Source organism: Kwoniella pini, chromosome 10, assembly GCF_000512605.2.
Source record: "Kwoniella pini CBS 10737 chromosome 10, complete sequence".
NCBI lineage: Eukaryota > Fungi > Basidiomycota > Tremellomycetes > Tremellales > Cryptococcaceae > Kwoniella > Kwoniella pini.
In genome coordinates, this window is record NC_091725.1 from 169,853 (window position 1) to 196,870 (window position 27,018).

The 27,018-nt window shown below is 38.5% G+C and overlaps 9 protein-coding genes across 9 annotated transcripts; 6 read left to right on the forward strand and 3 right to left on the reverse strand.

Annotated features, from left to right (window-relative positions):
• Positions 1–1,083: 1,083 nt before the first annotated feature.
• On the forward strand, positions 1,084–3,122 carry I206_106858 (uncharacterized protein; the record flags this gene model as incomplete). Its single annotated transcript, XM_019157316.2, has 9 exons — positions 1,084–1,129; positions 1,195–1,258; positions 1,322–1,477; positions 1,568–1,687; positions 1,766–1,915; positions 1,972–2,224; positions 2,313–2,438; positions 2,505–2,697; positions 2,803–3,122. The coding sequence occupies 9 exons, from the start codon at positions 1,084–1,086 to the stop codon at positions 3,120–3,122; spliced, it is 1,428 nt and encodes a 475-aa protein (XP_019010034.2).
• Positions 3,123–3,586: 464 nt separating this feature from the next.
• I206_106859 (uncharacterized protein) lies at positions 3,587–6,421 on the forward strand (the record flags this gene model as incomplete). Its single annotated transcript, XM_019157315.1, has 7 exons — positions 3,587–3,631; positions 3,693–3,714; positions 3,786–4,054; positions 4,143–4,375; positions 4,433–5,322; positions 5,391–6,274; positions 6,347–6,421. The coding sequence occupies 7 exons, from the start codon at positions 3,587–3,589 to the stop codon at positions 6,419–6,421; spliced, it is 2,418 nt and encodes an 805-aa protein (XP_019010033.1).
• Positions 6,422–6,835: 414 nt separating this feature from the next.
• On the forward strand, positions 6,836–11,110 carry I206_106860 (uncharacterized protein; the record flags this gene model as incomplete). The annotated part of the gene is made up of 19 exons (XM_070203418.1): positions 6,836–6,916; positions 6,988–7,042; positions 7,113–7,170; positions 7,252–7,295; positions 7,370–7,486; positions 7,558–7,703; positions 7,758–7,818; positions 7,907–7,968; positions 8,039–8,103; positions 8,169–8,308; positions 8,365–8,550; positions 8,616–8,708; positions 8,770–8,802; positions 8,872–8,985; positions 9,038–9,171; positions 9,229–9,274; positions 9,340–9,441; positions 9,497–9,646; positions 9,702–11,110. The coding sequence occupies 19 exons, from the start codon at positions 6,836–6,838 to the stop codon at positions 11,108–11,110; spliced, it is 3,096 nt and encodes a 1,031-aa protein (XP_070059519.1).
• Positions 11,111–11,173: 63 nt separating this feature from the next.
• Positions 11,174–12,185, reverse strand: I206_106861 (uncharacterized protein; the record flags this gene model as incomplete). Its single annotated transcript, XM_019157313.1, has 3 exons — positions 11,174–11,321; positions 11,420–11,861; positions 11,954–12,185. The coding sequence occupies 3 exons, from the start codon at positions 12,183–12,185 to the stop codon at positions 11,174–11,176; spliced, it is 822 nt and encodes a 273-aa protein (XP_019010031.1).
• Positions 12,186–12,921: 736 nt separating this feature from the next.
• I206_106862 (uncharacterized protein) lies at positions 12,922–14,350 on the reverse strand (the record flags this gene model as incomplete). The annotated part of the gene is made up of 6 exons (XM_019157312.1): positions 12,922–13,145; positions 13,204–13,332; positions 13,396–13,567; positions 13,634–13,869; positions 13,935–14,083; positions 14,154–14,350. The coding sequence occupies 6 exons, from the start codon at positions 14,348–14,350 to the stop codon at positions 12,922–12,924; spliced, it is 1,107 nt and encodes a 368-aa protein (XP_019010030.1).
• Positions 14,351–15,140: 790 nt separating this feature from the next.
• Positions 15,141–16,790, forward strand: I206_106863 (uncharacterized protein; the record flags this gene model as incomplete). The annotated part of the gene is made up of 2 exons (XM_019157311.1): positions 15,141–15,798; positions 15,886–16,790. 2 exons carry the CDS (start codon positions 15,141–15,143, stop codon positions 16,788–16,790), a joined length of 1,563 nt encoding a protein of 520 aa, XP_019010029.1.
• Positions 16,791–17,078: 288 nt separating this feature from the next.
• I206_106864 (methionine-tRNA ligase, beta subunit) lies at positions 17,079–18,621 on the reverse strand (the record flags this gene model as incomplete). Its single annotated transcript, XM_019157310.1, has 6 exons — positions 17,079–17,263; positions 17,332–17,497; positions 17,561–17,697; positions 17,771–18,251; positions 18,338–18,433; positions 18,490–18,621. The coding sequence occupies 6 exons, from the start codon at positions 18,619–18,621 to the stop codon at positions 17,079–17,081; spliced, it is 1,197 nt and encodes a 398-aa protein (XP_019010028.1).
• Positions 18,622–19,073: 452 nt separating this feature from the next.
• I206_106865 (translation elongation factor Tu) lies at positions 19,074–21,860 on the forward strand (the record flags this gene model as incomplete). Its single annotated transcript, XM_019157309.1, has 9 exons — positions 19,074–20,348; positions 20,420–20,574; positions 20,645–20,791; positions 20,848–20,948; positions 21,005–21,078; positions 21,145–21,377; positions 21,445–21,478; positions 21,546–21,714; positions 21,769–21,860. 9 exons carry the CDS (start codon positions 19,074–19,076, stop codon positions 21,858–21,860), a joined length of 2,280 nt encoding a protein of 759 aa, XP_019010027.1.
• A 1,080-nt stretch (positions 21,861–22,940) lies between these two features.
• Positions 22,941–26,641, forward strand: I206_106866 (uncharacterized protein; the record flags this gene model as incomplete). The annotated part of the gene is made up of 7 exons (XM_019157308.2): positions 22,941–23,183; positions 23,253–23,435; positions 23,492–23,938; positions 23,997–25,115; positions 25,176–26,408; positions 26,478–26,515; positions 26,578–26,641. The coding sequence occupies 7 exons, from the start codon at positions 22,941–22,943 to the stop codon at positions 26,639–26,641; spliced, it is 3,327 nt and encodes a 1,108-aa protein (XP_019010026.2).
• Positions 26,642–27,018: the final 377 nt, after the last annotated feature.

Consider the following 27,018-nt stretch of genomic DNA (forward strand, 5'->3'; position numbering starts at 1 on the left):
ATGCTGCTCACTCCTGTGCTGCTTTCGAATGTGGTATGTTTGACTAATACTTACTCATTTGCAAATAATAAGGCTAATTGTCAGTCTCACGAAGCCCTGGCTTGTACAATTTCTTTCATGATTACCATCACCAAGTACAAGCTATACGTCATCCGGGTAAACAAATTACTATACAGTAGTTAAGACCGACAACGACAATAACAAACTATGACAAGCGGTACAACTAAACAACATGTTAACCCCGGTCAGAAAATATATCGGTTTTTATGGACTTTCTCGAGCTCTTGGCCTACAGAAATAAGTTGAGGTTGTGGCAATTATGGGATTGGATTGCAAAATTGTCTGGCTAAAATTGTCTAGCTGGAACATGTTGAAATTTGTCGTGATTAATTTTATATGATTATCGCCAAAGATCAGTATCCTCACATGATGTGTGTTGTGCCTGTACTTAATGATACATCGCCGATATTCGATACCACAACAGTTTTGATGGACTATATGAATAGATTGGCCGAACAAAGCGGATATGGTGTAATCGCAGATCATTGCCAAGAAGCTACGTTATGGATTATTTCAACTTCTTCTTTTCTACACAACAGATATATGGAGCATAAGAGAAATGCCGTAAATTAAAAGAATTCGCTAAGTACGGACCACGCGGTTTTAAATTCTCGCTAGGAGAATTTGTTTTTTCATTTTTATTTGGTTCTCTTCTCGAATTCGGGTTTATTTCCAAGCAAATTCCCAAAATGCCAAGCGAGCTTTATTCAATCACGACTTATATGAATTCGAATTACAAAAGAAGCTTATATAGCTACATATAGGCATATATATATGGAAAAATCATTATTCATATTGCAATCGATGGCGTGCCCAAATTTAGAAAAATCCGAAAAATCATTTCTGAAGAAGAATGATGATTTACATGTAGTTAGGATTATGATATAGTCATATATATATATTTGTATGTATATATATATACAAAAGCCCACATCGTCCATGAGAAAGTGTAATACTATACCTTTTAAACTGTAGAATACACTGACATACGTAAATTGGCGGCTACTTCATAATAAACTTAATATGTCTATAACAGAAGACAATGGTGTCAATCACCAAAAGAAATCATGTGAGTGGTCCACCCTCGTCGAGTCAACATGGAAATATGCATACTCATACTAAAATCAATTTCAGTCTATCGTTCGGTCCCATTCCAAATTGCTATAGCTGCTGGTGTTTCCTTTACTGCACCTGGGATGTAAGTCATCTATCTCTCACATCTTTACCACTGTATCCGTCGCTGATCACCGTGTAATACCAGGTGGGATGCCCTTGGTGGTCTAGGAGCGGGTGGTGCGGCTGAACCATTCGCTGTATCAGCAGCTAATGCTATTCTATATGCCCTCTTCGCTGTGTTTTGTATACTTGCCGGTGCAATTAACAATCGAATAGGATTGAATTGGGGTTTAGCCATTGGGTGAGTAATTGGATTGTTTTGCATCATCTCTCGACTTCTCGCTATTTGCGAGATCATTCGGTCATAGCTCATCTGTTGTTCTTATTGTAGAGCTATCGGATATCCTCTTTATGGAGCAGGTTTATATACCAATAACAAAACAGCTACAACATGGTTTATGATTTTTGGAAGTGTTTGTTGTGGTATCTCAGCCGGGTTCTTCTGGGCAGCGTAAGTCTCTTTGAATAGTTTATATTCTAACACTTCATATTCAAAGGAAAATAAAACTAAATTCGAGATTTGTTGTAGTGAAGCAGCAATTATTATCGGTTATCCTAGTCCAAGAGAAAGAGGATTTTATTTAGCATGTTGGCAAACTGCTAAAGCATCTGGACCTATAATTGGAGGAGCAATCACACTGGGATTAAACGCCAATAGGGAGACAGCCGGATCTGTAGGGTGAGTCTAATATGATAAATTCCTTTGCTAGTCAAACTAAATTAGTGGTCCGGTAGGTCTGCCACTTACATCGTATTCATCGTTTTAATGTGTCTCGGTTTACCCATTGCTTTGTGCTTGAGTCCAGCTCACAAAGTATGGAGAAAAGATGGTACTAGAGTAGTAGTTCACAAACATGCTAGTTGGGGGGCGGAATTACAAGCTGTAGGAAGATTAGCAATTTCTCGAAGAATCTTACTATTAGTACCAGCATTCTTCATCAGTTACTTTTATAACCCCTTCGTTAGTACTTGGCTAACCAGCTACTTCGTGAGTCGTCGTTTTCTCTTCCGGCTCGGCCAACACTTTTCAATTTCGTAGAGTTGATGCTAATGAATTCGAATGAACGATACAACAGACCGTCCGATCTCGAGCTTTCTCTTCATTCTTTACTCCTTTCGCCGGTATCTTCAGTTCATTCATAATTGGTTCTTTCCTTGATAGACAATCTATATTCATCAGAACCAGAGCTAGAACCGCTTTTGTATGTATAGTTCTATTACACTTTATTCGGTATTATTGTGGACTAATCAACGGGACTACGATTTAGGCTGTAATTGTCATTATGTTATGTGGAACATGGATCTGGGCAATCATTTTACAAAAAAGATTTTACGATAATCCACCTGTATTTGATTGGTTTAAAGGTGGATTCGGTTCAGCATATGCTTTAGTATTTTTCTGGACTTTTACAGGTCAAGCTTTTCAACAATTTTGTTATTGGATAGTAGGTCAATATACTAGTAAGTCATCTTTGATTTTTGACAAAAAGCTTCTTTCCCCCCCCCCTCAACGAAAAAGAATTACCCGAAATTAATGATTTGTATGGTTTTTTTTAATTACTTTAGCCGATCTTACTTCTTTATCTCATCATACAGGTATTCTTAGAGGTTTAGAAGCATTAGGTCAAACAGTTGCATGGGCATTGCAATCACAAGCTCAAGTAAATCATTTCGTTAGTATAGGTTTAAATTTTGGTATACTTTTAATTGCTATAATTCCAACTTGGATAGTAGTTTCTGCTTTAGATCATACTCATGAAATAGTAGTCACTGAAGAAATTATAACTTCTGATAATAAAAGTGATGAAGGTGAAGGTTCTTTATCTATTCCTTCTGAATCTCGTACTCCTAATTTGTCGGGTGTTCAACTGCCTACTGTGAATTAGATCGACATGGGTATGAATAAGGTCCATAAATGCATATAATATCTGAAACTTGTGTATAGTCAAGAGTTCCTTACAATCAGTGTCCGGAATGAACCTATAAATTCACTATGTTCATGCTTTCTTCTTCAATAATGTCACTTTGTCCACTTTGTCCACTTTGTCCACTTTGTACTGCCAGTTCAACAACGCCACAAACGCGTCTTAACCTGAATTTGATTCCGCACATTACATTAGTAAACTTATAGAAAAGACGCGTCAAAATTCCCGCCCAACCAGCCATTTTATGCTTCTTCACGTTCCTTCATCGATAAGAACATTACATTTTACCAATATATTTTCATATAGCTATACCTCATCATTGATACAGTCTTGTGCACTTCGTCATATTAAAAGTGTCTGAATCTCATCCTCTTCCCACAAAACTCGCCTGACGACGCGTGAAACCTTTCAAGTAATCACTCAATATGGCTGCTCCTGCTGTTGGAGTATTACCGGTAGCTTCTATCAACGTGAGTTCAAATTAGTATACTTTCATAGATTAAATATTGAGATTCAATTCAATTTGAACAGATCAATTATGAAGAAGAAACAGGTGAGTCTGTTTAGTTCAATTCGTTAAGAAAAACTTTTTAAGTATACTGATGAATGATCTTCGATATTAAGAACGAATTCGCGAATTTTTAACTTCTTATGTTTCACCACCTAGAAGTAGTAGACGTATTATACCTTCAGATGATGATGAATTAGCAGAAGATGAAGATTTAAACGAAGAAGAAGATGATCAAGAAGATGAAAATGATTTAGCAGATAATATGTCTGATTTAAATGTTAGAGATAGATCAAGATCAAAAGCTAAATATATTAAAAAATTAAGAAAAGTAGCTAATAGGCAAACAGAAGAAATTGTAATAGATCTACAAGATATTAAAAATGTGAGTCACATTTGCCTTTTTCTGGGGATGAATGTATAGTCGAGAAATTAAAGACTGATAGAAATTTCTTGCATATCAAAAAAAATAGTTTAGCAATGATCATACTTTATTATACAATATTACTCGAAATACTAGAAGATATATTCAATTATTTTGTGATGTAGTGGATAAAATTATGCCTGAAGCGGATCATGATTTAGATCATACTTCTGATGTATTAGATCTGATCATGCAACAACGTAGAGAAATGAATGAACAAGTTCAAAATGGAGAAAGAAATGAAGATGGAGGAATGTTTCCACCTGAATTGATGAGGAGATAGTGAGTCGTATATCAGCATGTCTTTGTAAGATTTCAGCTGAAGGTAGCCTTTCGTAGTAACCTTTACTTTAAGCCTTTACGAAATGGCGAAGTGCTCGCCGTTCGAGCGGTAAGAGGTGCACATCTAGGTCACCTGATTACCGTTCGAGGTATTGTCACTCGAGTTTCAGAAGTTAAACCTCTACTTTTGGTTAACGCTTATACATGTGATTCATGTGGTAATGAGATTTTCCAAGAAGTCGCTCAAAAAGCTTTTACTCCATTAACAGTTTGTCCTTCGGCGGAATGTACGCAAAATCAAACTAAAGGTCAATTACATATGCAAACTCGAGCAAGTAGATTCAGACCATTCCAAGAAGTTAAAATTCAAGAAATGGCAGATCAAGTACCTGTAGGACATATACCAAGATCAATGACTATTCACTTATATGGATCATTAACTCGATCAGTAAATCCTGGAGATGTTATTCATGTTGGAGGAATCTTTTTACCTACACCTTATACTGGATTTAGAGCTATAAGAGCAGGATTACTTCAAGATACTTTCTTAGAAGCTATGAATGTGCATCAATTGAAAAAACAATATCATAATATGGAATTAACACCTGAATTACAATTACAGATTGAAGAACTGAAAGAAGATGGAAATCTTTACTCTAGATTAGCTAATTCAATAGCACCTGAAATTTACGGTCACGAAGATGTTAAAAAAGCTTTACTTTTACTTTTGATTGGAGGTGTGACTAAAACTGTGGGAGATGGTATGAAAATTAGAGGAGATATCAATGTTTGTCTTATGGGTGATCCCGGTGTAGCTAAATCCCAACTTTTAAAATATATTACCAAAGTTGCTCCTCGTGGTGTATACACTACAGGTAGAGGTTCATCTGGTGTAGGTTTGACAGCAGCAGTCATGAGAGACCCTGTGACGGATGAAATGGTTTTGGGTAAGCCGGAACGTCCTACGGCTATGCAAATAGAAGGCATGGAGTTGAGCTGACGCAATGTACTGTAGAGGGTGGTGCATTGGTACTTGCTGATAACGGTATCTGCTGTATCGATGAATTTGATAAGATGGACGAATCGGATCGAACAGCGATTCACGAAGTGATGGAACAACAAACTATCTCCATCTCGAAAGCTGGTATAACGACTACTCTCAATGCCAGAACATCGATCTTAGCAGCTGCGAACCCGTTATATGGACGATACAATCCAAAGATATCACCAGTGGAGAATATCAACCTTCCAGCAGCATTGTTATCAAGATTCGACGTTTTGTTCTTGATACTTGATACTCCATCAAGGGAAGATGATGAAAGGTTGGCTCAACACGTTACTTATGTGCATATGCACAATACACACCCTCAATTAGACTTTGAACCTGTCGAACCTACACTCATGAGACATTATATAGCATCGTGTAGAAGAATTAGACCTACTGTACCTCAACAAATGTCAGAATATATCGTTTCTAGTTATGTTCAAATGAGAAAACAACAAAAAGAAGATGAATTGGAAGATAAGAATTATAGTTATGTTTCTGCTAGAACTTTGTTAGCTGTATTAAGATTATCTCAAGCTTTAGCTAGACTAAGACAAGATAATATAGTAGGACAAGGTGATGTTGATGAAGCTTTAAGACTTATGGATGTTTCAAAAGCTTCATTATATGAACATGCTGCTTCAAGAGGATTAGGTGAAGATTTAACGGATACTTCTAAGATATTTAGACTGATTAAAGATATGGCTACTATATCTGCAAGAGATAGAGAAAGGGAAGAAGATGAAGATTATGAAGATGAAGAAGAATTAGAAGAATTAGGTATGAATGAAGTACGAAATAGAGTTTTAGCTAAAGGATTTACAGAAACTCAATTTATGGATACTGTACTTGAGGTGAGCGAGATTGTTCTGGTTTTATCTGAAGGAAATTCTCATTCTAATGAATTTATGATTTAATTATGATAGTATGAAAATATGGGTGTGTTGGTTAGAACTGCGAATAATACGAGATTGAGATTCGTTGCTCCGGATGAATATTGATGAAAACGGCGAGTGTCAATTGATGATAATGAATTTGGGATGGGTTTCATTGCCTGTCATGTGTTTATGGGTCTTCTTTGTATATGATTAGTTTGATGTGATTATATGCATTATAGTTTTGATTACTTTTACTTTACTTTATATATATATCACACAATATGAAATGATGTTTGTTCCGATGGAAAGATGTCATAAATCGCGCCTGAGCTCATAAAAGTTGAGATTCATCCTAAAACGTCATTCTTATCTATTTATTTTGATATACCTTTGACATCTCTTATAGTTCTGACCAAAACCTTCTCCTCTCTTTCAAAGATTCTACATGATGTCTGCCTGTACATAGATCATTTGTCCAGTCCGAAGGATTTGAGGCTATCTTCTTGTAGAGCTGACGGAGATCAAAAGAGAATCATCATGGCTTATACACCTGGAGAAGCTACACCCCTTTTAGGACCAAACTCGGCAGGATGTCCTTCTTCGAAAATCCTCAGCGAGGTTAGTGATTTAGCGAGAAATATAGTCAGATCATATAGATCATTAAGCTTAGAAGATCTTTTGATTTATAGACACAAGTTTATCCTTTAATTCATTTAATAAGGGTTGATATTATGGCTCATATCGGTTCGTAAATGATTTCTACAAGTGAACATAAAACGTATAAAGCTGAGTTAAGGGTAATGACATTTAATAGATGCACCTTTGACTTATGAACAATTATTAGCTCCAGAATCAACATATACAATAGTTAGGTGAATATATGATGCTATGTATAATTTGAAGATTAAAAAAAAAAAAGGAATTTTTTATTCTAATAGTTGAATCATTTTTAGACCTTTAACGGAAAAATACCTAGAATTACAAAATCAAGCTACAGGTAAATAACATTTTGTTGTCTCAAATAGTAAATCGACAACTGACAAATACTTTATTTAAATCTATTTGATATAGTATTTTGTTTATTACTTAATAAAGTACAATTTACAAGTGATTCAAATCAACTTTCAATTTCTACATTATCAACTGCAAGAGCAAATTTATGTGAAATTTTATCTATAAGAGTATTAAGTAAGCTTTCCTTCCTTCTTTGATCTGTTGAAAATTCTTAGATGATTGATAAATTTCAATTTTTCGTATAGGAGGATGGTCTGAAAGATCTTTACCCCTTGCAACTGTTCTTTTGACTCCCTGGGCACTTTTTCAAGGTGCTTCTCAGGAAGTACTGGAAAGAGCAAAAGAAGAAGGTGATGATGAATTGATAACTCAAGGTGGGAATGCGTTAGAAGTGAGTTAATGATGCGCTTAAATGAATAATAAGTTATACTGAAACACGAGATAGATGGCTATCATTAGTGGGTCGAAAAGATTTATAAGAAGTCCATCATGTCAAAAAGTTATCGGTGAGTGTAGGCCTCTCTCCTTCTCTAATCGACTCTACATCACATCGCCGGCATGTCAAGGCAAAGCTGATACTCTTACCTTGATTAGAGGGAATTTGGACAGGTAAAATCATATATTCCGCTTTGAATGCCCATGCTTTGATAGCAGATGTGAGTTGTCTGCCCACGGGGATCCTATCTGTACGGTTGAGGAAGCTGAAAATCAGGTTGAGTTTTGCAGAATTACAAAAAGAAACCTATACAGATGTATAATCCACACAAAGCACCTTTATTGGACCATTATCGGTGAGTGCAAGGCGCATACTTATAATGGATATTTCAACCTACATAGTGATTAAAACGATGAATAGGCTAAAGGTACCGCGGGTCCGATCAATGCTTGAATATATTAACTTCTTGATCCTCTTCACGCTTTACATAGTAGCTATCGAAGGGTTACAAGAAGACAAGCTGAACGGAAGGGAATTGGCTTTCATCATCTACGCGCTAGGTTGGCTGATTCAGCGCTTCGTAATGTACGATGACAAGCTAATGATAGGGTGATAGCCTTTTCTTTGGACAAGTTAGCTGCTATTCGAGAGCATGGATTGAAGGTATTTAGCAGTAGTCTGGTGAATGGATTCGACTTGGTGTTCATGGTCATATATGCGGTATATCTCGGAGCAAGAACATACGGATTTCACTATCATGATAAAAGTGCATTGGATTTAGGCTCAGACTGGCTAGCTATTGGTAAGTCCTTCGCATTCACTATTGCAAACTGCGGCACTATAAGCTGACGAGTATTGTGTCGATAGGTGCCGTTTTGATCTTCCCTCGACTGGCTTTCGTGACTCTGGCGAACAATCTGATGGTTTTGAGTATCAGATCCATGTTGACTGAATTTTTCTGTAAGTCTGGCAGAGTCTCTGTGGAATCAATTGTGATATAACAGCTGACGAATCGCAACAGTCCTAATGAGCGTCGGTTTTTTCTGCTTTCTCGGTAAGTTATACTTATAACAACTTGTTTCTGGAAAGAAAGTCTTGGCTGAATTACTCGTCCTACGTGTAGGCTTTTTGTACGCACTTTTCACTCTCGGACAAGGGAAATTCGCATTATCGCAAATCGGATGGTGGTTATTGGAAGTATATTTCGGATTAGACGCATCAGGATTTGAACATGCTCGTGAGTTATCCTTGGATACCGTATAATCGGCTAAGCTCATTCCCATACACAGATGTGTTTCACCCATTCCTCGGGCCCGTCTTGATGATTTCATACGCGCTTCTATCGAATACCCTTCTGTTGACTGTTTTGGTCGCGATCCTCGGTAACACCTTTGCAACTATTAATGCAGATGCCGCGGCCGAGGTAAGCAATAAATTTCCCGTGGAATCGTACTCCTCAAAGCTGATCCAGAGTGTATAGTCGATGTTCAGGAAAGCTGTGTCAACTTTAGAAGGTGTAAAAGCAGGTAAGTTCCTCATTTGGAGTAGATAGCGGCTTGATTCACAAGGCTCAATGTTCCACTCTTTACAGACGCTGTGTTCAGCTACCAATTGCCCTTCAATCTCGTTGCTGTCGTTGTCATGTGGCCAATGAGCTATATCCTAGGCCCCAGGTGGTTCCACAAGGTCAATGGTGAGCCGCGCCTTGACGAAAAGGCTCTTACAAATCTGACCACCCCTTGCAACAGTCACAATGATTCGAGTAACAAGTGTGCCTGTCCTTCTGACCATCGCGCTTTACGAACGACAGTCTTACCGTGAACAGACTTTGATGGAGCAGTTTGGTGACTTTGCCGAGCGATATGTGGGTAATCTGCCCAGACGGATCAAAGCAGCAGGTATGTTGGATCCCGGACAGCTTAGGCTATAAAGCTGAATGGTGTTGTTTCACAGCCGGATTTGATACTTTTGGCAGTCGACATGATATTGAAACGGTCTTCGAGATCGAGCGGGAAGTAGGAGATTTCTACAGCGGATGGGATGACGACGTTTTCGAAGAATCGGATTTCGCTCTACCACCTCCTATTGACTCAACACCAACTTCTTCCGATGACGAGGGTCAGACTCTTCGTCTAGGCAAAAAGGAGAGTTCAACACCACTCAGCGGTGCAACCCCAACGAACCTGATGTTTCCTGATACTGGAATGACCTCTTCGCCTTCTGCATTGGAACATAATATTGAAAGTGGAAAGCCCCCTTCAGAAGGTGTTCCTTCACCCCGACCCCCAGCGAGGCGACGAACAAGTTCAATGCCTTCTCAACCAAAGTCGCCGAATATTGAGATTCGCCCGAGATATCAATCAACCGCCCAGCAAGCTCAAGGACAGGTCACAAGACCCCGACGGAACAGCTCTATGCAAATACATGGCCCCAGTCCCCTCGCTCAGCTGTTCATGATGGCTTCGCCGGAGAATGATAGACTGTATCATCATGGTAGAAAGAATTCGATGGCACTTAGTACTTCTCATCCTGCTTTGAGTTCGATGTTAGGTCCACACAGGCGTAAATCGTCACTCCAACCCTCGCAAAATGCTAAATCGCCTCCCAAAGCCCCTCTTCCATCTGAGCGGATCGCTGAATCGCCCTTGAAGGGTGATGATTTAGGTCAAAAAGTAGCTTCTCGATTGAATAAATCAAATCTTGCTTTGGGTAGACCTGCTATATCGCCTATCATAGAAAGTCGACAAGCTTCCTTCAGTGGTGTTACGTCAAAGAGTCTTGTGGATTCGACTGCGTCTGAAGGATCAATTACCCCTACGCCGACGGTATCAAAAGGCAAAGCAATGCCTAATTTGTTTGCGCCTCCCACTCCGAGTATGTCAAAGGGGAGCTCGAGCACGTCAACGTTTGATCAGAAGGAAGATCAAGCTCATTCAGACGTTTCACTCCCATTGCCAGATTTAGACTTGCGAAAGGATTCGCCTTCACCTTCAACCACGCCTCGCCCAAGCTCCACCACTCGATCTGTTCGATTCCCTCGATCACCTTCTTCGTCCTCGCTCAATCCGCCTTCGGCATCTACTGGATCTACCACTCCACCCACGAGATCAGGTAGCCCTTCTTCTCAACTTCGTCTTCCTTCCGCCTCTGGTTCATTCATCAATACGGGACCTAAATCACCTCGACCGAATATACTCAAAGCAAGTCAAGTTGAAGCTATGCAGCTTAATCGACCGGAAGAAGATAGACAATTGGAAATAGGTATGGATAAGCGTTTGGAAGGAATTGAGAAGCGACAAAAGAGGATAGAAGAAATGTTAGAGAGACTTTGTAGAGCGAGCGATGGGTCAAGAGGGAGATAGGTAATCTGTTACCCCTGTCTAGTTGTTGTATATATTGAAGTTGTGATGATGATTATGCATTATTTAATAATGTACATGAGCACGCATTAACCATTGTTGATCATACAAATCTACTTTATACCATTTCATATGTAATTTTCTTGCTAATCTATGAGCATCATTAATTGTTTGAGTAGTTAAACAATATGTTGATACTTGACTCTGACGACTTCTGAAGGGGTGTGGAAGGGGGAGGGTAAAAAATCAGTTCTCTTCAATATTAAAATTCTCATTTAATTGAAATTGAATTAATATTGAAAACAAACTTACGAAGGTAATTTTAAACAACCTTCAAATTCATCTAATATTCCACAATCTTTACCTAATTTTTTAACTTGATTTATTTTGATATTATTTGGTAAACCTTTTAAAATTACTCTTCTACCTCTTAAACCAGATTTTAAACACCATTCAGCTGTAAAAGTATTTTCAAATTCTTTATTATTATTAAAATTGTTTTTATCTTTATCGAATTGAAGAGTTTTTAATAAGATATTTGAAATCCATAAATTTGAATTTAAATGTGTTAATTGAGCTTGACGTTTTATTCTATTTTCTGTTGTTGAAGAAGAAGAAGTAGTAGTAGTAGTAAAAATTGGTTTAGAATTTAATGAATTTATTAAATCAATTGCTTTTTTATGATTTGATAATGTTATATGTACTGTACGATATAAAGAAGGTGATTTTGGTAAAGAAGGTGGAAGTGTAGTTACTATTTTATTTTTATTTTTTTCAACTTAATAATGAGCTTTTTTTTTTTTTCTTTTTTTTTCCCGAAATATGCTTTAAATACATTAAACTTACTTGAAGATGATGAAAAACTATCATCAACTGCTCCTGAATTTTTTAAAACTCTTTCAATATCACTTGGTAATACTGTACGTGGTAAATCATGAAGTAATATACATTTTGCAGCTTTTTGATTTAATAATTGTTCTTGTTGTAATTCAAATGGAATAGGTTGTTTTTTAACTCTTTGTGTTGATCGAATAATTGAATTTGCAATAAAACCTAAAGAGAAAGAAGGTCGAACCATCTTGTTTGAATATGTCAAGTCTGTTTCGAAATTTAGGATGAGGAAATAGGAATTATACGGAAAGATATAACAAATGTAATCTACAAAAAGCTCTTCGAAAATAACCCGAGAAGATCATCAATGTGGAGGTCACAACGATGAATTATTCAAAGCGCAAAAACAAAGAAAGTTAAAAGGAGCTTGAGGGAATCGAACCCCCCTCTCCAGAATCAAGCACGTAGCGAATTACGTAATCAGAATCTAGCATAATCAACCGATATACGAAAGCTCCAATCACCTGAATCAGCCGAAAAAAGGCTGTATCATCTAGTCACTGGAGGGAGAAACGGAGGAGGAAGAGTCTGAAGAAGAAAGGAGCAATTTGTCGGTGATAATTGATGACACTGGACCTTTCAATCGCGAAATGGGACTAGATCAAATGTAGCACATCATCTGTTGAGACGATTTAGGTTAATGAGCTGTCTACAATTGAATATGATAGCAATAGCTGAGTGATTTGGAATAAAGAATGCAGAGGGATGCAAATTCCTTTGAATACTCTGCTTTACAAGTCCGCCACATTGCTTAAAGTTCCAACGTGTGTGTACATGATTTACATACAAGTGACAGCAACATAAGTCATATATACAATTATCTCGCTCTTTCCCCCCTTGCTGAGCTATATGTTCCGCCTCGGGCATAAAGTACGCCACTATGGCATGTGGCCTATAATATGTAGCACTTGTGAATAAGTGATTCAGGGCTTCCCAATCAAACCGTATTTCCTTCTTGCTCCAGGTTCTATGTAAAGCCAGCCTATAGGTGTATCTCTTACCATCATTGCTAAACGATACTGCCATGGAGCATGAACAAGGTGTTTAGGAGGAAGACTAAAGTATTTTATCCATGAAAAAGGTGGATAAGGAATTAATGGTTGTGGTTTAGGTGAAAGCGAAAGGTTGTATAGGATTAAGTCAACCACTATTGAATCATACAATCAGCTTTATATTCGAATGAATCCAAGATATCAGAAACATACCTCTCTGTGGGGATAATAATAATTTTTCCCATTTATGTTTTATAGGTAATTTCGTTTCATCTCTACCACCCGTTTGTGATGTAGCGGTTTTCAATCGAAATTCATTATCAATCGTACCAGGACAGAAGGCTACAGAATTTCACCCGTCAAATAACATCTTTACTGATTTTTTTCAGATGATTATTTACTTACAGAAAAACCTTACGCCAGAACCTTCACATTCAACTCTACAACTTTCAACAGCCATAAGACCTGCAGCTTTTGTAGCTGCATATATCACTCGATGGGGTGCAGGAACAGTGGCTGCGACTGAGGAGAGATGATGAAGTGCTGGAGATTTTGAGGTTGATGCGAGTAGTGGTAACTACCAGAGCGCGGTATATCAGTCATCTTATCGAGGAAGAATGAGAAAAAGAAGGAAAGAACATACGAAACATGTCAAAGCCAATATCGTTCCAATGTAGTTCACTTCGCTTAAAGCTCTAGCTTCGGTAGCTACTTTATTCAAACCCTCTTGATCTGGTCCAATAGCTGAGAAAGAGAGCGGAGCGTTAGAAGGCGGTCGGTCTACATCTTGTCGATTTAACTTTATACCTGCTAATTCCATTAAGATTGAGGTTGAAGGTAATCCAGCTAATATATGGAGTGTATCTAGACCACCCCATTCTATACGTAAATTTATAGTGTGAGCTAATTGGAGAATGAGAATCATGAAGATGAATTAAGCGCACCCTTCCTGACCGTCTCTCTGACATTTATGAGATCCTCGGTACTAGTTATATCTGCTGGGACTACCAAAATATTATCCTGAGGAATACCGAGATCTATACATTGTATTTTGACCTTTTCTAAAGCATCTGCTCGTCGAGCTACAATGCAGCTATCCGGTCAGAAAATATGTCAGATATCATTCCGAGTCAGCCGGGAAATAAAGATGAAGATAGACCTACACCTTTGCACCCCTCTTAGCATAAGCTAGAGCGAGATCCCGACCTACTCCAGAACTTGCTCCGAGAAGAACAACTCTTTCTTCAGAAGGCGAAATAATTGTTTCTCGAGAAGGTAAAGGTTTCGATCTCAATAAGCGGAGTAAAATCGGAAATGCCAGAAGAGCCCAAAGTGGGGATGTAAGTGGGGAATTCAGCATGGTATTGAAATCTTGGTGTTATCTGTCCATGTACCGATGAGAAGAAGACGATATATTGTGAGACAAGTCTTTGATTAATTCAGGATGCTGCCAACGATGTGAAACGTGTATGTGAATGCATTGAATGAATTGAATTTGCTTTTGCTTGAGCCCAGGTCAAACATTTACAAGTGCGTCATATTTAAGCTTTCTCAATTCAACGAAATAACCGGCCTTGCCTTTCCCCTTTCTACGTGTCGCATGTTTCAATTGTTAGACACCTCTTCAACAAATACCTGTTGTCGTTTCGATTGATTATCACCTACATAGCGAATCGGAATTTTTGTTGTCTGGCCCTTTCTAGCTACCAAATAAAACCGCTTTGATCGGACCAGACCGAGTCGGACCCGTCCTCGACAAACACGTTTCCCTAGAACACAAAGTGACATCTCAATATTTTGTTGAACTTTAGTTAAACAACTCCTTTTATGGTGAATCAGCTTATTTGGAACACAAATCTTCTTGCTATTCCGTCTTTACAAAAGAACCTTTTAAACATCCGATATCATCGGTATCGCCACCATTTCAACTCATTATTCTCTGTGTAATACTTCTTCTCAAAAGGCATAGAAACGCTAGTGTCAAACGGATAAGACGACGATCATTTTCATCTCATAATTTTGGATCCTAGATCTCAGAAGTATAACACGTCACAGCCACAGCATTATACATCGCTATATTAACTATACATATACACATTTCACCCAATTTTGCATATCAGACTCACCTCTCCACATAGATAATTAACACAATGTCGTCCCTACCCATCCAAATCAACGGTGCTAACGGTAACAATTCACCTTCTAAAAAAGATTCTTTGCTCGAAAGAGTGAAAGCTACATATGAAGAAGCAGGTCAATCACATGTATTTACTTTTTTCGATAAATTATCTACTTCCGAACAAAATAATTTACTTAAACAATTAGATGAAATTGATATTCATCGAGTTAATAGGATATATAAAAATGCAATTTTAGCAGATGGATCTCAAACTCTTCCTAATGATCATGAAGAAATTTCACCTTTACCTGAGGAAGCATGTGCAACTATTATTAATAATCCAATTGAAGAATCTAAATGGAGAAAATTAGGATTAGAAGCAATTTCTAAAAATCAAGTTGCTGTTTTATTATTAGCTGGTGGACAAGGGACTAGATTAGGTAGTTCTTTACCTAAAGGAATGTATGATATTAATTTACCATCTAAAAAGAGTCTTTTTGAATATCAAGGTGAACGTATTGGAAAACTTGCTAAAATTGCTTCGGAGAAAGCTGGCAAAAAGGAAGGAGAAGTTAGAATTAAATGGTATGTTATGACTTCTGGTCCTACCAGGGGAGAGACGGAGAAATATTTCAAGGAGAAAGATTTTTTTGGTTTGAATAAGGATGATGTGATTTTCTTCGAGCAGGGTGAGTGGGGTCACAAAGTTCACATTGGATATTGACCCAATCACCGAGTCTATACAATTTACTTATGACAATCTCACAACTATTCAGGCGTACTACCAGCTCTCAGCGAAGATGGAAAACTTCTTTTATCAACCCCTTCTTCTCTCTCAGTCGCTCCAGATGGAAATGGAGGTCTTTACGCTGCATTACGTCGACCACTATCTTCAAACGATTCACGAACCGTTTTATCCGATATGAAATCAAATGGAATTGAATATATTCATGCTTATTGCGTTGATAATTGTTTAGTAAAAGTAGCAGATCCAGTATTTATTGGATATTGTCTTTCAAAACAATCTCAAGCAGGTGCAAAAGTAGTTAAAAAAACAATTCCAAATGAATCAGTTGGTATATTAGCTTTAAAAGGAAAAACATTTACTGTAATTGAATATAGTGAATTATCAAAAGAAAAATCAGAATTAAAAAAACCAAATAATGAAAATGGAGGAGAAGGAGAATTATTATTTAAAGCAGCAAATATTGCAAATCATTTTTATAATAGAAATTTTTTAGAAAAAATTGAATTAATTGAAAATAAAATGTCTTATCATATTGCAAGAAAAAAAATTCAAACAATAAATTTAAAAACAGGTGAAATTTTTAAACCAAATGAAATAAATGGAATGAAATTAGAATTATTTATTTTTGATGTTTTTCCTTTTATAAATGATTTAGCAGTTTTTGAAGTTTCACGACAAGAAGAATTTTCTCCTTTAAAAAATTCACCTGGATCAAAAGCAGATTGTCCTGAAACTTCACGTAAAGATTTATTAGCTCAACAAAAACGTTGGTTATTATTTAATGGTGCAATTTTTGATAATGAAAATATTGAAATTGAAGTTACACCTAATGTTTCTTATTCAGGAGAAGGATTAGATTGGGTAAAAGGTAAAAAATTCATTAAAAGTGGTGTTTTGAGTAAAAAGGAGGATTTAGAAGGTTTGATTGAATAAGAAATCAGAAATATGGTGTGAGTGGAAGATGGATAGCTAAAATAGATAATTGGATACAAGCTTTGAGGAAGCTTTTTATATACATTAGTCGAGTGTATTGTAAGCATAAATTGATATCCACATCGTTATTTATCGCTTGAGAGGACTATCAATGAATCTCAGATTAGTTTTTCTCCTTTTATATCTCATGTTTACTCGCATTACAATAGCACATTTCGGTCTATGCATTGTCTTATCGTATTGCATCGCTTCAATTCATTGCAGTTTCATCAATAATTCATACCTGATCTATGATAAACTTGCTCCGATCAAAGTACTAGTTTTCAATACACCATCTTTAGTTCTAATCTTATGTACCTCTTTAGTTTCAGGATCAATCCATGCTGCTTCTTTCGTATCGAGAGTGATGAACCCAGGTTGAATAGTCTCGAAAACTTTTTTCTTTGGATTGAGTTGAGCTTCTGGTTTAGCGTCTACATCAAATCAAGCGAATTTGGTCAATTTAGTAATACAGTGTTTGCCAACGAAAGCATAGACTTACTCTCGTATTTATCACCCTCAAAGTAGATCCTTTCACCAGGTTGAGATCCTTCAGGAGGTAAAACGAATTCAATTCCTCCAGGTGTATCTTTACCGTCTTTCGATGAAGCACATAGAAGCATTGCGAATGATTTGACTCCTCTCATAGTCACTGGTTTCAGGTTACACTGCCCATCACAATATAAATCAGCATGCCCGAATTTGGTTTTTTGACACTCGGGGAGACTCACGATCACAACGATAGTAGCTCCTCTGATTTGGTCCTCTGACATGTATTTAACTAAACCCGAACATACAGTACGAGGCTCTTCTTCTCCTACATCGATAGATTCAACATATAAACTATCTGCGTCAGGGTGTCGTTTAACTATTTCGCAGTCCAGTATGAGTATCAGACGCATATAGTTTCACAGAGGACTATGCAATACCCATCAACTCACCGTCAAGGACTTTTCCAACTCGCATATCTATCATTGAAGGCAATGGACCCGTTGGTTCCTCTTTGACAGCAGCAGGTTTAGGTGCTTTCTCTTTCTTCTCTTTCTTTTCCTTCTTTTTACCACCTTCAACAGGTGCAGAACCACCTACTACTGCATCTTTAACTGCCGAAGCGGCATTAACAGCTGTTTCAGTAGCAGCACTGACAGCGGCACTAGCGGTCGAAGCAGCAGCATTCACGGCATTTGTGACTGTCTCTGTGACTCCTCCAGCAGTAGCGGCAGCAGGTTTCTTATCTTTTTTGACCTTTGGTGGAGGTGCTTTCCTCTCAGGTACAGCAAGAGAAGATAAGTCAATATCTAACGAGGGGAAGGAGTTTGGTAATTCCTTTTGAGCGGATTTTACTGATTCTAGTGATTGAATTTGAAGGAAATATCGAAGTAAAGATGGTTTTTCAGGGTGTTGAGTAGAAGGAGCAGATATCTAGGTTGCGAGCAGGCCAGAAATAAGTTTCGTTTAAATAGCTGTACGCATAGGCAGTGACTGAGGAGCTATCAGGTCAAACTCACCAGTGTAGGGTGGAGATGAGCGTATAACGATACATCTGCTGAAGAAGGTGAGTTGGAATAGAGGTATGTAAGTGGTGTAAGCTTCTCGTTAAGAGCCTGGAATGGTAGATCAGCTTATGATATGCCGAAGAGACAGCCTCAAGCTAACGTACCCAGAGATCCTTGACATAACCTTCGGTTTCAGCGCTGAGTTTTACAATTTCAGCTTTGTCCTTTTCGTTTGATCCGGCCAAAGTTGGATCAGCTCGTTCGGCGGCTTTGACAAAGTCGGAAACGCTTGACATTTTTATGAGATTGCTAACAAGTCGGGCTGGTCTGATATTAAGGGGTGATACTCTCGTACTTGCTCGCAAGAGAGTGATCATGTATATTCTATCTATACTGTAAATGAGCGAAGAAAGAGGAATGAAATATCTTTGTTCATCTTTATCGAGTGGAGGGATCCGACCTGAAGTGATAACGGTAACAAAGGTAATCTCATATCATAATATAAACATAATGACGTGGATTTTAATTTTAATAAAATATCATCCTTTAACCTTTTAAACCCCTAACTGTACGGTGGCGGCTAAGTTGATGCTCTGACGTTCTTGGTTCTCCTTTTTTTCCATTGACAAAACTCAAATAAAACTGCCTATACAATATACCTGGCTTTCATTTACAGAATACATCATAGACAGCTAAAAGTCGCTTGTACTACTCACAACTTCACAACGCAGCGACAAAAGAACTAAAAATGGCAGGTCAACCCCCTCCCAACGGATTCAATCCAGGCGCTTTCGAATTCAGACCAGGTACAGGTGCACCCTTTGTCCCTCGACAACAAGGCCAACAACAAGGATATCCAGGCCAACAACAACAACAACAACAATCATACGGTCAATATCAACAAGGAGGATACGGTGGATACCCCCAACAAGCTGGACAAGGTGGATATGGAGGATACCCTCAATACGGTGCTCAACAAGGGGGTTATGGTGGATATCAAAGTCAACCACAATCTCAAGCTTACGTACCACCTGGAGCAAGACAACAACAACAGCAACCGCCAGTAAGGAATGTTCAAGGATTCCAACCTCCCAGCCTGCCTCCAACTTCCTCGTCACCCAAACCAGACTCAACTACAGCCGGTAAACCCGTATCACTTTCTATTGGTGGTGGCGCTCCCAAAGCCGCTCCTTCGCTCTCCATTGGCGGAGGTGCACCAAAAGCTGCGCCATCTTTATCTATCGGCGGAGGAGCACCCAAATCAGCTCCTTCTATCTCAATTGGTGGTGCTCCTAAAGCAGCTCCGTCCTTGTCTATCGGTGGTGCAGCAAAGGCCGCTCCCTCATTGAGCATTGGAGGAGCTAAAAAACCTGAAGAGAAAAAAACCGAAACCGCTTCATCAACTCCAGCAAAATCGTCAACTCCTCAACCAGAGGAAACTCCCGCCCCTGTCCCAGCTTCAGCAACCGACGCCCAAGTCAAAGTTGTAGCTTCCACCACCGATGCTCCAGCTCCTTCCCAATCATCTACACCCGCTCCTCCAGCTGCTTCCGGTACTTCGACTCCATCCGGAACAAACTTCACCAAAGTATCAGCAAAAAATGACGCAGATGCAATCTTGAAAGAACAAGCTGCTGCAGGTGCTGAAGCTTTAAAAGACTTATATGGAGATGATGCTAAAGATACAAATGTTAAATCACATTTAAACATTATATTCACAGGACATGTAGATGCTGGTAAATCAACTATGGGTGGTCAATTATTATTCTTAACAGGAGCAGTGGATAAGAGGACAATGGAAAAATATGAACAAGAAGCTAAAGCTGCAGGAAGAGAAACTTGGTATCTATCTTGGGCATTAGATTCAAATAAGGAAGAAAGAGCAAAAGGGAAAACAATTGAAGTCGGTAGAAGTTATTTCGAGAGTGACAAACGAAGATATACCATTTTAGATGCTCCAGGGCACAAAACATATGTACCTAGTATGATCACTGGTGCAGCCCAAGCCGATGTAGCTATCCTGGTGAGTCATCCGGATGATCCTTCTATGCCTTGTTGCAAAGGATACTGATATGTCCCTGCAATCGTGATCAGGTGCTCTCCGGGCGAAAGGGTGAATTTGAGACTGGATTTGAGAGAGATGGACAAACTAGAGAGCACGCCATGTTGATCAAAAATAACGGTATCAACAAGTTGGTTGTGGTAGTTAACAAAATGGATGACCCCACTGTACAATGGGATAAGGGAAGGTACGTGTAGAAGTTGCAGAAGTTGCATCTGAGGAAGGCATATCGTTGACTCAGTAATTTTCTTCCTTAGATACGACGAGGTTTGCACCAAGATCACACCTTTCCTCAAATCCGTAGGATTCAACCCAAAGACAGATATCACCTTCATCCCTGTGTCAGCGCAACAAGGTCAGAACATGAAGGAGAGGGTAGATAAGAAGATTGCGCCCTGGTCTGAGTGAGTCTATAGACACCTCCCTTTCAGTGAGAATTCGCGCTTATATATTCCGATAGCGGTCCTGCTCTGCTTGAATTCCTTGATAATATGGAAGTCATCGAGCGAGATATCGATGCCCCCGTCGTAATCCCTATTCAAGAATCATACGCTGAGCTTGGTAAGTCATCTTCAAACTACCAATGTTGTACAAACATTACTGACTGCCGCTTGTAGGTACCATGGTCATGGGTAAAATTGAAGCTGGTAGAGTCAAGAAGGGGGATAAATTGCTTGTAATGCCCAATAAAGTGAGTGGCAGTGATCTCCGTTTCCCTCTCGCAACATTGACTGACAGTCGATTCATTCTTTCACAGTCACCAGTCGAAGTCACAGCCATATATACAGAACAAGGAGACGAGATGGAATACGCATATTGTGGTGACAATTGTCGTATCAGAATAGGTGGAATTTCTGAGAAGGATGTTTCACCAGGTTTCGTTCTTTGTTCGTCTGTCAAACCTGTCAGGACCGTCACAGCTTTCAAGGCGGATTTGAGTATCATTGAAGCCAAGAACATCATCACGAATGGTTATAACTGTGTACTCCAGTGAGTCATCTATGTATCGCTCGAGTCCATTGAATGTCCGCGGTCAGCTGATCAGCTTACGCAACAGCGCACACACTGTCGCTGAAGAAGTGACTTTGACGGTAAGCCAATGATTTCCATAATTCCGATTACCTTTCAATGAAGCTGATTTTCCTACACCTTCCTCAGGCTCTGCTCGCTTATTATGACAAGAAAAGTAGAAGGAAATCCAAGAAAGCTCCTCAATTCGCTAAACAAGGAATGCTTGTATCCGCCTTGATAGAAACTGCTGCACCTATATGTCTTGAGACATACAAAGACTCAAAGATCTTGGGTCGATTCTCCTTACGTGATGAAGGTGTGTCCAATTGACTACCGTCGATCAAGCTATCTGCTAATATAACTGTGATAGGTAAAACTGTGGCCATAGGGAAAGTCACGAAACTAATCGAAAAGACCGAGGATATGCCTGATATAGCTGGATTGAAAGTCAACACAGCCTAAATTAGATAAAGCAGGAAGTTCAATTATCATTAATATGGATTTCGAATGGATAGATGTGATTGCAAATTTGTCCTCTGAACATACTTAGATGGATGTCAATAGGAACTGTATATATTGTCATAAGCTAAACGTGGATGCATTGTGTGCAAATGGTTGTGACGGGATACTAATATCGATTTTGAGATGACCGCAGAGCTGTGATAAGTGGGAGAAGTGGAGTGCGGATCAGATGGATCTTATGATGGGGATGTGCCGGACGGAAGACGAGAAGAGAGTGACAGTGTTGTCCGATGGGGATCCACAGAGCTGATAACATGCCAGCTACTGGTTAGTGAAATGGAGAGTGGCGAATCGTGCTGTAAGCAATCAGGTGAGTTACAACAAATCTACATCGGTACTGAACATATACCGCTAATATCTATAGATCATGCACTATTGGATATCGATTACAATCTGAACCAATCCAAAATGGCAGTCAGATCCCACAGCTAACGACCCTTTGTCTTGGATGGGAATATCAGTCAAGATCATAATTCCTTACTAACATCAACCAGCCATTCCTCTCAATCTTATCGTTATTGAAGTCCAATACGAACAATCTTGAATCGGGACAGGAATGTTATATAAACTAATCATACAGTCCTCCTCGTGTTAATTTCCTCACCTCACATCCTCTTCTCTACCTAAAACCCACACTCTTAAAAAAGACTGGACTCCTGGTGATCCATCTACCTATACGACAAGCTCACTATAAATTTACCAAAAAAGCTCTACTATATTCATATAAAAACCTGCTTATATACGTAAAAAATTACTAACATAAACTGCAAAAAGCAAACGGAAGAATAAATTAAAGAAAAATACGAACGATCAAAACTTCTCAAAAAGGTTAAACATTTCAAGAAAGTCGACTCCTTAATTGGTGTAGTATAAGAAAAAAGGATTCTTTTCGCAGGTCGAAATATATTTATATAGCGAGTAGAGCTTGCTTCATAGTCCCAAATCAGGTTAATCCAGTCACATTCTCTCATTCTCATCCCTCCTTTCCAAAAGGAATTAAAGAAAACAAAAACATACAAAATGGTTCAAATTAAATCATCTGTACTTGTAGCTGCTGCTGCTATTTCAGCTTCAACTTCATTTGCATTACCAACTTCTAATTCTAATAATAATTTAGATTTAGATATTTTACTTAATGGTAATAGTAATGGAAATTCAGCAAGTCCTACAAAATCTTCTGCATTTGGTGAATCAAGTACGTTGATGAATCAACCTACTGGTAAAGCTGTAGTTGATGTTAATGTTAATTTGGATAAAGCTCAAGTGAGTCAAAAATTTCACCACTGAACCCATTCATTTTGATTGACACTAATTTTGAAATACGATTATTAGCCTTTACTCCAAGCTAGAAGAGAACGAAAAGAGGTTAAAGAGGATGATGGTGGATTGAAAAGATCGGTTAAAGAGATGGTGAAGAATGTTGAAGGAAAAGGCAATAATGAAATTGGTAGTAGTACGAGATTGTGGAAAGGGAAACCAAGTAAGAGAGGTCCATGGAGATCTGACGGTAATAATGTGTGTACATCGTCGTAAATTCAAAAATTTTCTATGCTGATGAATTCTTTGAATAGTTGATTGACCTTGATATCGGTCATGGTGCTGTTGAGAGTTATTCAGATCACCCTAATCACCTTGTCAATAATGATTTACTTGATATTGCTATTCGATCACCAAAACATGTTGATAAATCAGACTCAATTTTGACAGGAGATAATCACGATTATTATCGCAATTCAGGACATCGAAATCATAATAGACATGGAAATTCAAGAATTCATCATGATCATTCAAGTACTTTACATGCTAGACATCATGGAAATAGACATTCAGTAGTAGAAGTTATAGGGGATGGATACAGACATGGAAGACATGATGGAGTGGAATTTATCGATACTGGTCGAACTAGACATGGAGGATATGGATATGTCAATGGAGATGTCAATGTGCATAATCATGTTCACGAAAGGTCTCATGATGGAGTGGTGGTAATGGACGGAGATAGGCATAGGCATGGCGCTGTAAGCTGTTTTCTTTTCTAGAAAAACCACTGATGTGACAAGCTGACTAGCTTGGTAGGTTACTGTGATTGATGGACATAGACCCCACGGGGATACAACCATCATTGATGGGCACAGACACGGCGATACTACTATTGTTAACAATGATAGACATCATGGAGATACTACTGTCGTAAATAATGGTCATTACAGAGGAGATACAACAGTAGTCAACAATCATAAACGATCGCCTAAATTGGGTATCTCTTCTAAATTCGCTAGTTTAGGTCGGGCATTCTTGAAACGATCTCACTCGCACGAAGAAAGACATGATCATCATGGTGATGCAACTATCATTGCGGGGGGAGGACATGATGATACTACTATTGTCAACGGTCGACATGGTGATACCACTTTGGTAAATGGTGGAAGACACGGTGATACCCTTATTGTCGATAATGATAGACATCATCATGGAGGAGATACTACAATTGTGAATAATGACCGACACCACGATACAACTGTTGTGAATAATGGCCGACATGGAGATACTACGGTGGTCAATAACGACGGACACAGACATCATGGCGATACGACTGTAGTTAACAATCATAAGCGACATCATCGATCAGATCGTATAGTCGTAGTTGGCGATTCTAGACGATACAAAGATGCAGATTTCTATCGTAAAAACTCGTGGGATAATGGATTAAGATATGGTAGACCAATCTATTTCTCCGATGGAGGCAGTTTCAATAGAATCAAAATGGTTGATAATGACTATCCCCACTATCATGGTGGAAGTAATGTCAATATCATTCCTGGTGATGCTATACCTTATAGAGCCGATGGTAGATATGGTCATGGAAGATATAGTTATTATGGAAAACGAGATGGAGATGAAGTTGAAGATGTCAAAAGACACCATGATGAAGATGTTACTATAGTCAACAACAATCCTCATAATGGACATCACGGACATCACGATAATAAAGATGGAGATGATGTGACAGTAGTCAACAATCATAAAAGACATCACAATGATGATAATCGAGATGACTCGCACCATGATCGAAATGAGTGCAGACATGGTCGATGTGATACCCATCATGATGATAATGTGACGGTGGTAAATAACCATAAGAGACAAGTTGCTGATAGTGGGATGGGGGGTGCACCTGGTTACATTGATGTTACCGTGAGTTATATTCCTACACTTCCCCCTTGAAAAAGTGACTAACATGATGAAATATTCCAGAGTCCCGTTTTCAACTCTACTACGGCCGCTCGAATCGCTTCTTTAGTATTATCCACGTCAAACGGTACAGATGCTAATTCGACCTTTGTTTTAAACGCGTCAAGTAACATTCGTACACAAGTATATTTAGTTCCTCTTAATCAAACGGCTTCTTCAGCTTCCGTCTTAGCAACAGGAGCAGCGGCAAGTACCAATACCACTTCGACCATACCTGTTAATTTGAAAGTACCAATTTTCGTAGCTGCTTCAGCAAGCGTTGAACCTTATTGTGCAACTTTTGATCCTTCTCCTGAAAATCCCGCTCCATTAACAGTCACTCCTTGTACAGAAGATGATTCTTCAACTCATGAAAGTCAAAAATTCCTTTATAATCCTGATACAGGTGTGATTCATCCAGATTGGCAACCTTCTACTGAAGCTCAACAATTACTTCAAGCTGTACCAGATTCAATTGATGATACTTCAGCTTCTAACGATACTTCCATGTCTACTACTTCTGTAGATCAATCTTCTGATATGGATTTATCTTCTTCACAAATGGTGCAAGCTGAAACTTATGTTGGTGATTCTTTACCAACGGCAACAGCATCTATTACAGCTTCAATGTTCAAGAGACAAGATTCGACTCCAACAGATACTTCAACCTCAATGTATTCACCACCACCTTTAATCACTTCAGGACCTCAAAATTCTACAGATTCTACCAATTTACCTCAATCAAATGGAAATGGAACAGGAGGTGCTTCAAACGTTACTTTAATTTTTACACCTTCTAATCCTGCAATTGTGAATTCAGCTTCTGTGAATTTTGATCAATCTTCTGATAATCAAGATACAACAACTAGTCAAAATGAAATGGATTCTCAACAAGCTACTATGTCTAAACGTGGTTGGTCAAATCCAGATATTAACGGTAATGATCAAAATTTCGGATCTGATAATTATCAATCACAATCTCAAATTCAAAGTAACTCTTCTGACTCTGGCTCAAATTCAAATTTGAATACTGTCAATCAAGACGTTAATTCAAATGATAATGGTGATTCCTCGAATTCTTTCAGTTCTACTTCAGAACCTAAATCTCAAACCGATACTTCGGTTCAAGCTCAAAATGATCCTGCCTCTGACTCTGACTCTGACTCTGGCTCTTCTGCTTCTCCTTGGTCACAAGGACTTCACGCTGAAGCTAATGTCGCTATCAATGCTTTTAAGACTGATTCTTTACTTCAAAAGGTAAATTGGTTATCATTTCAAGTGGACTAGAAACATTGTCATAACTGATCGAATAATTTCTTATTTCAGCCTATGGTCGCGCCTGATTCTCTGACCGCTCCTTATCAGTAAGTGACCTTCAATTGAGCCGATACTGAAACTTCAGCTGATAAGCGTAGACTTTGATAAGGTGGCGATGGCGAAAAGCTGAATCTGTTGATGAGAGCGCTTCGACGAAGTCTGTTGTAGTATGAGAAATATGATTCAGTCGATGTAAGGGGGTTCCTTATCATGCATTCATATTTGTTGCTTCAGATCACAATTGAACACATTCTTGCAGTCCTTCAGAGTCATGCAAACGGTAAGACGCTTTTGATAAGGCTACGGATCAAACGATTCAGAACCTCGCATATCCGAAACGACCAATCATGATATACTTGGTAATGCGATACATGCAATTTGCGATATTGAGCTGTGATATATTTCTTGTTCTCTGTAAATCCACTTTACCTTCTATCTAACGTCACTACTAAATAGCATGATCATATAGGATACATTCTCCTTCCTCAGAATCTACCAAAATAGTTGATTTGTTTCTATAAATCTTTATTCTGCTCCTCCGGTATTAAAC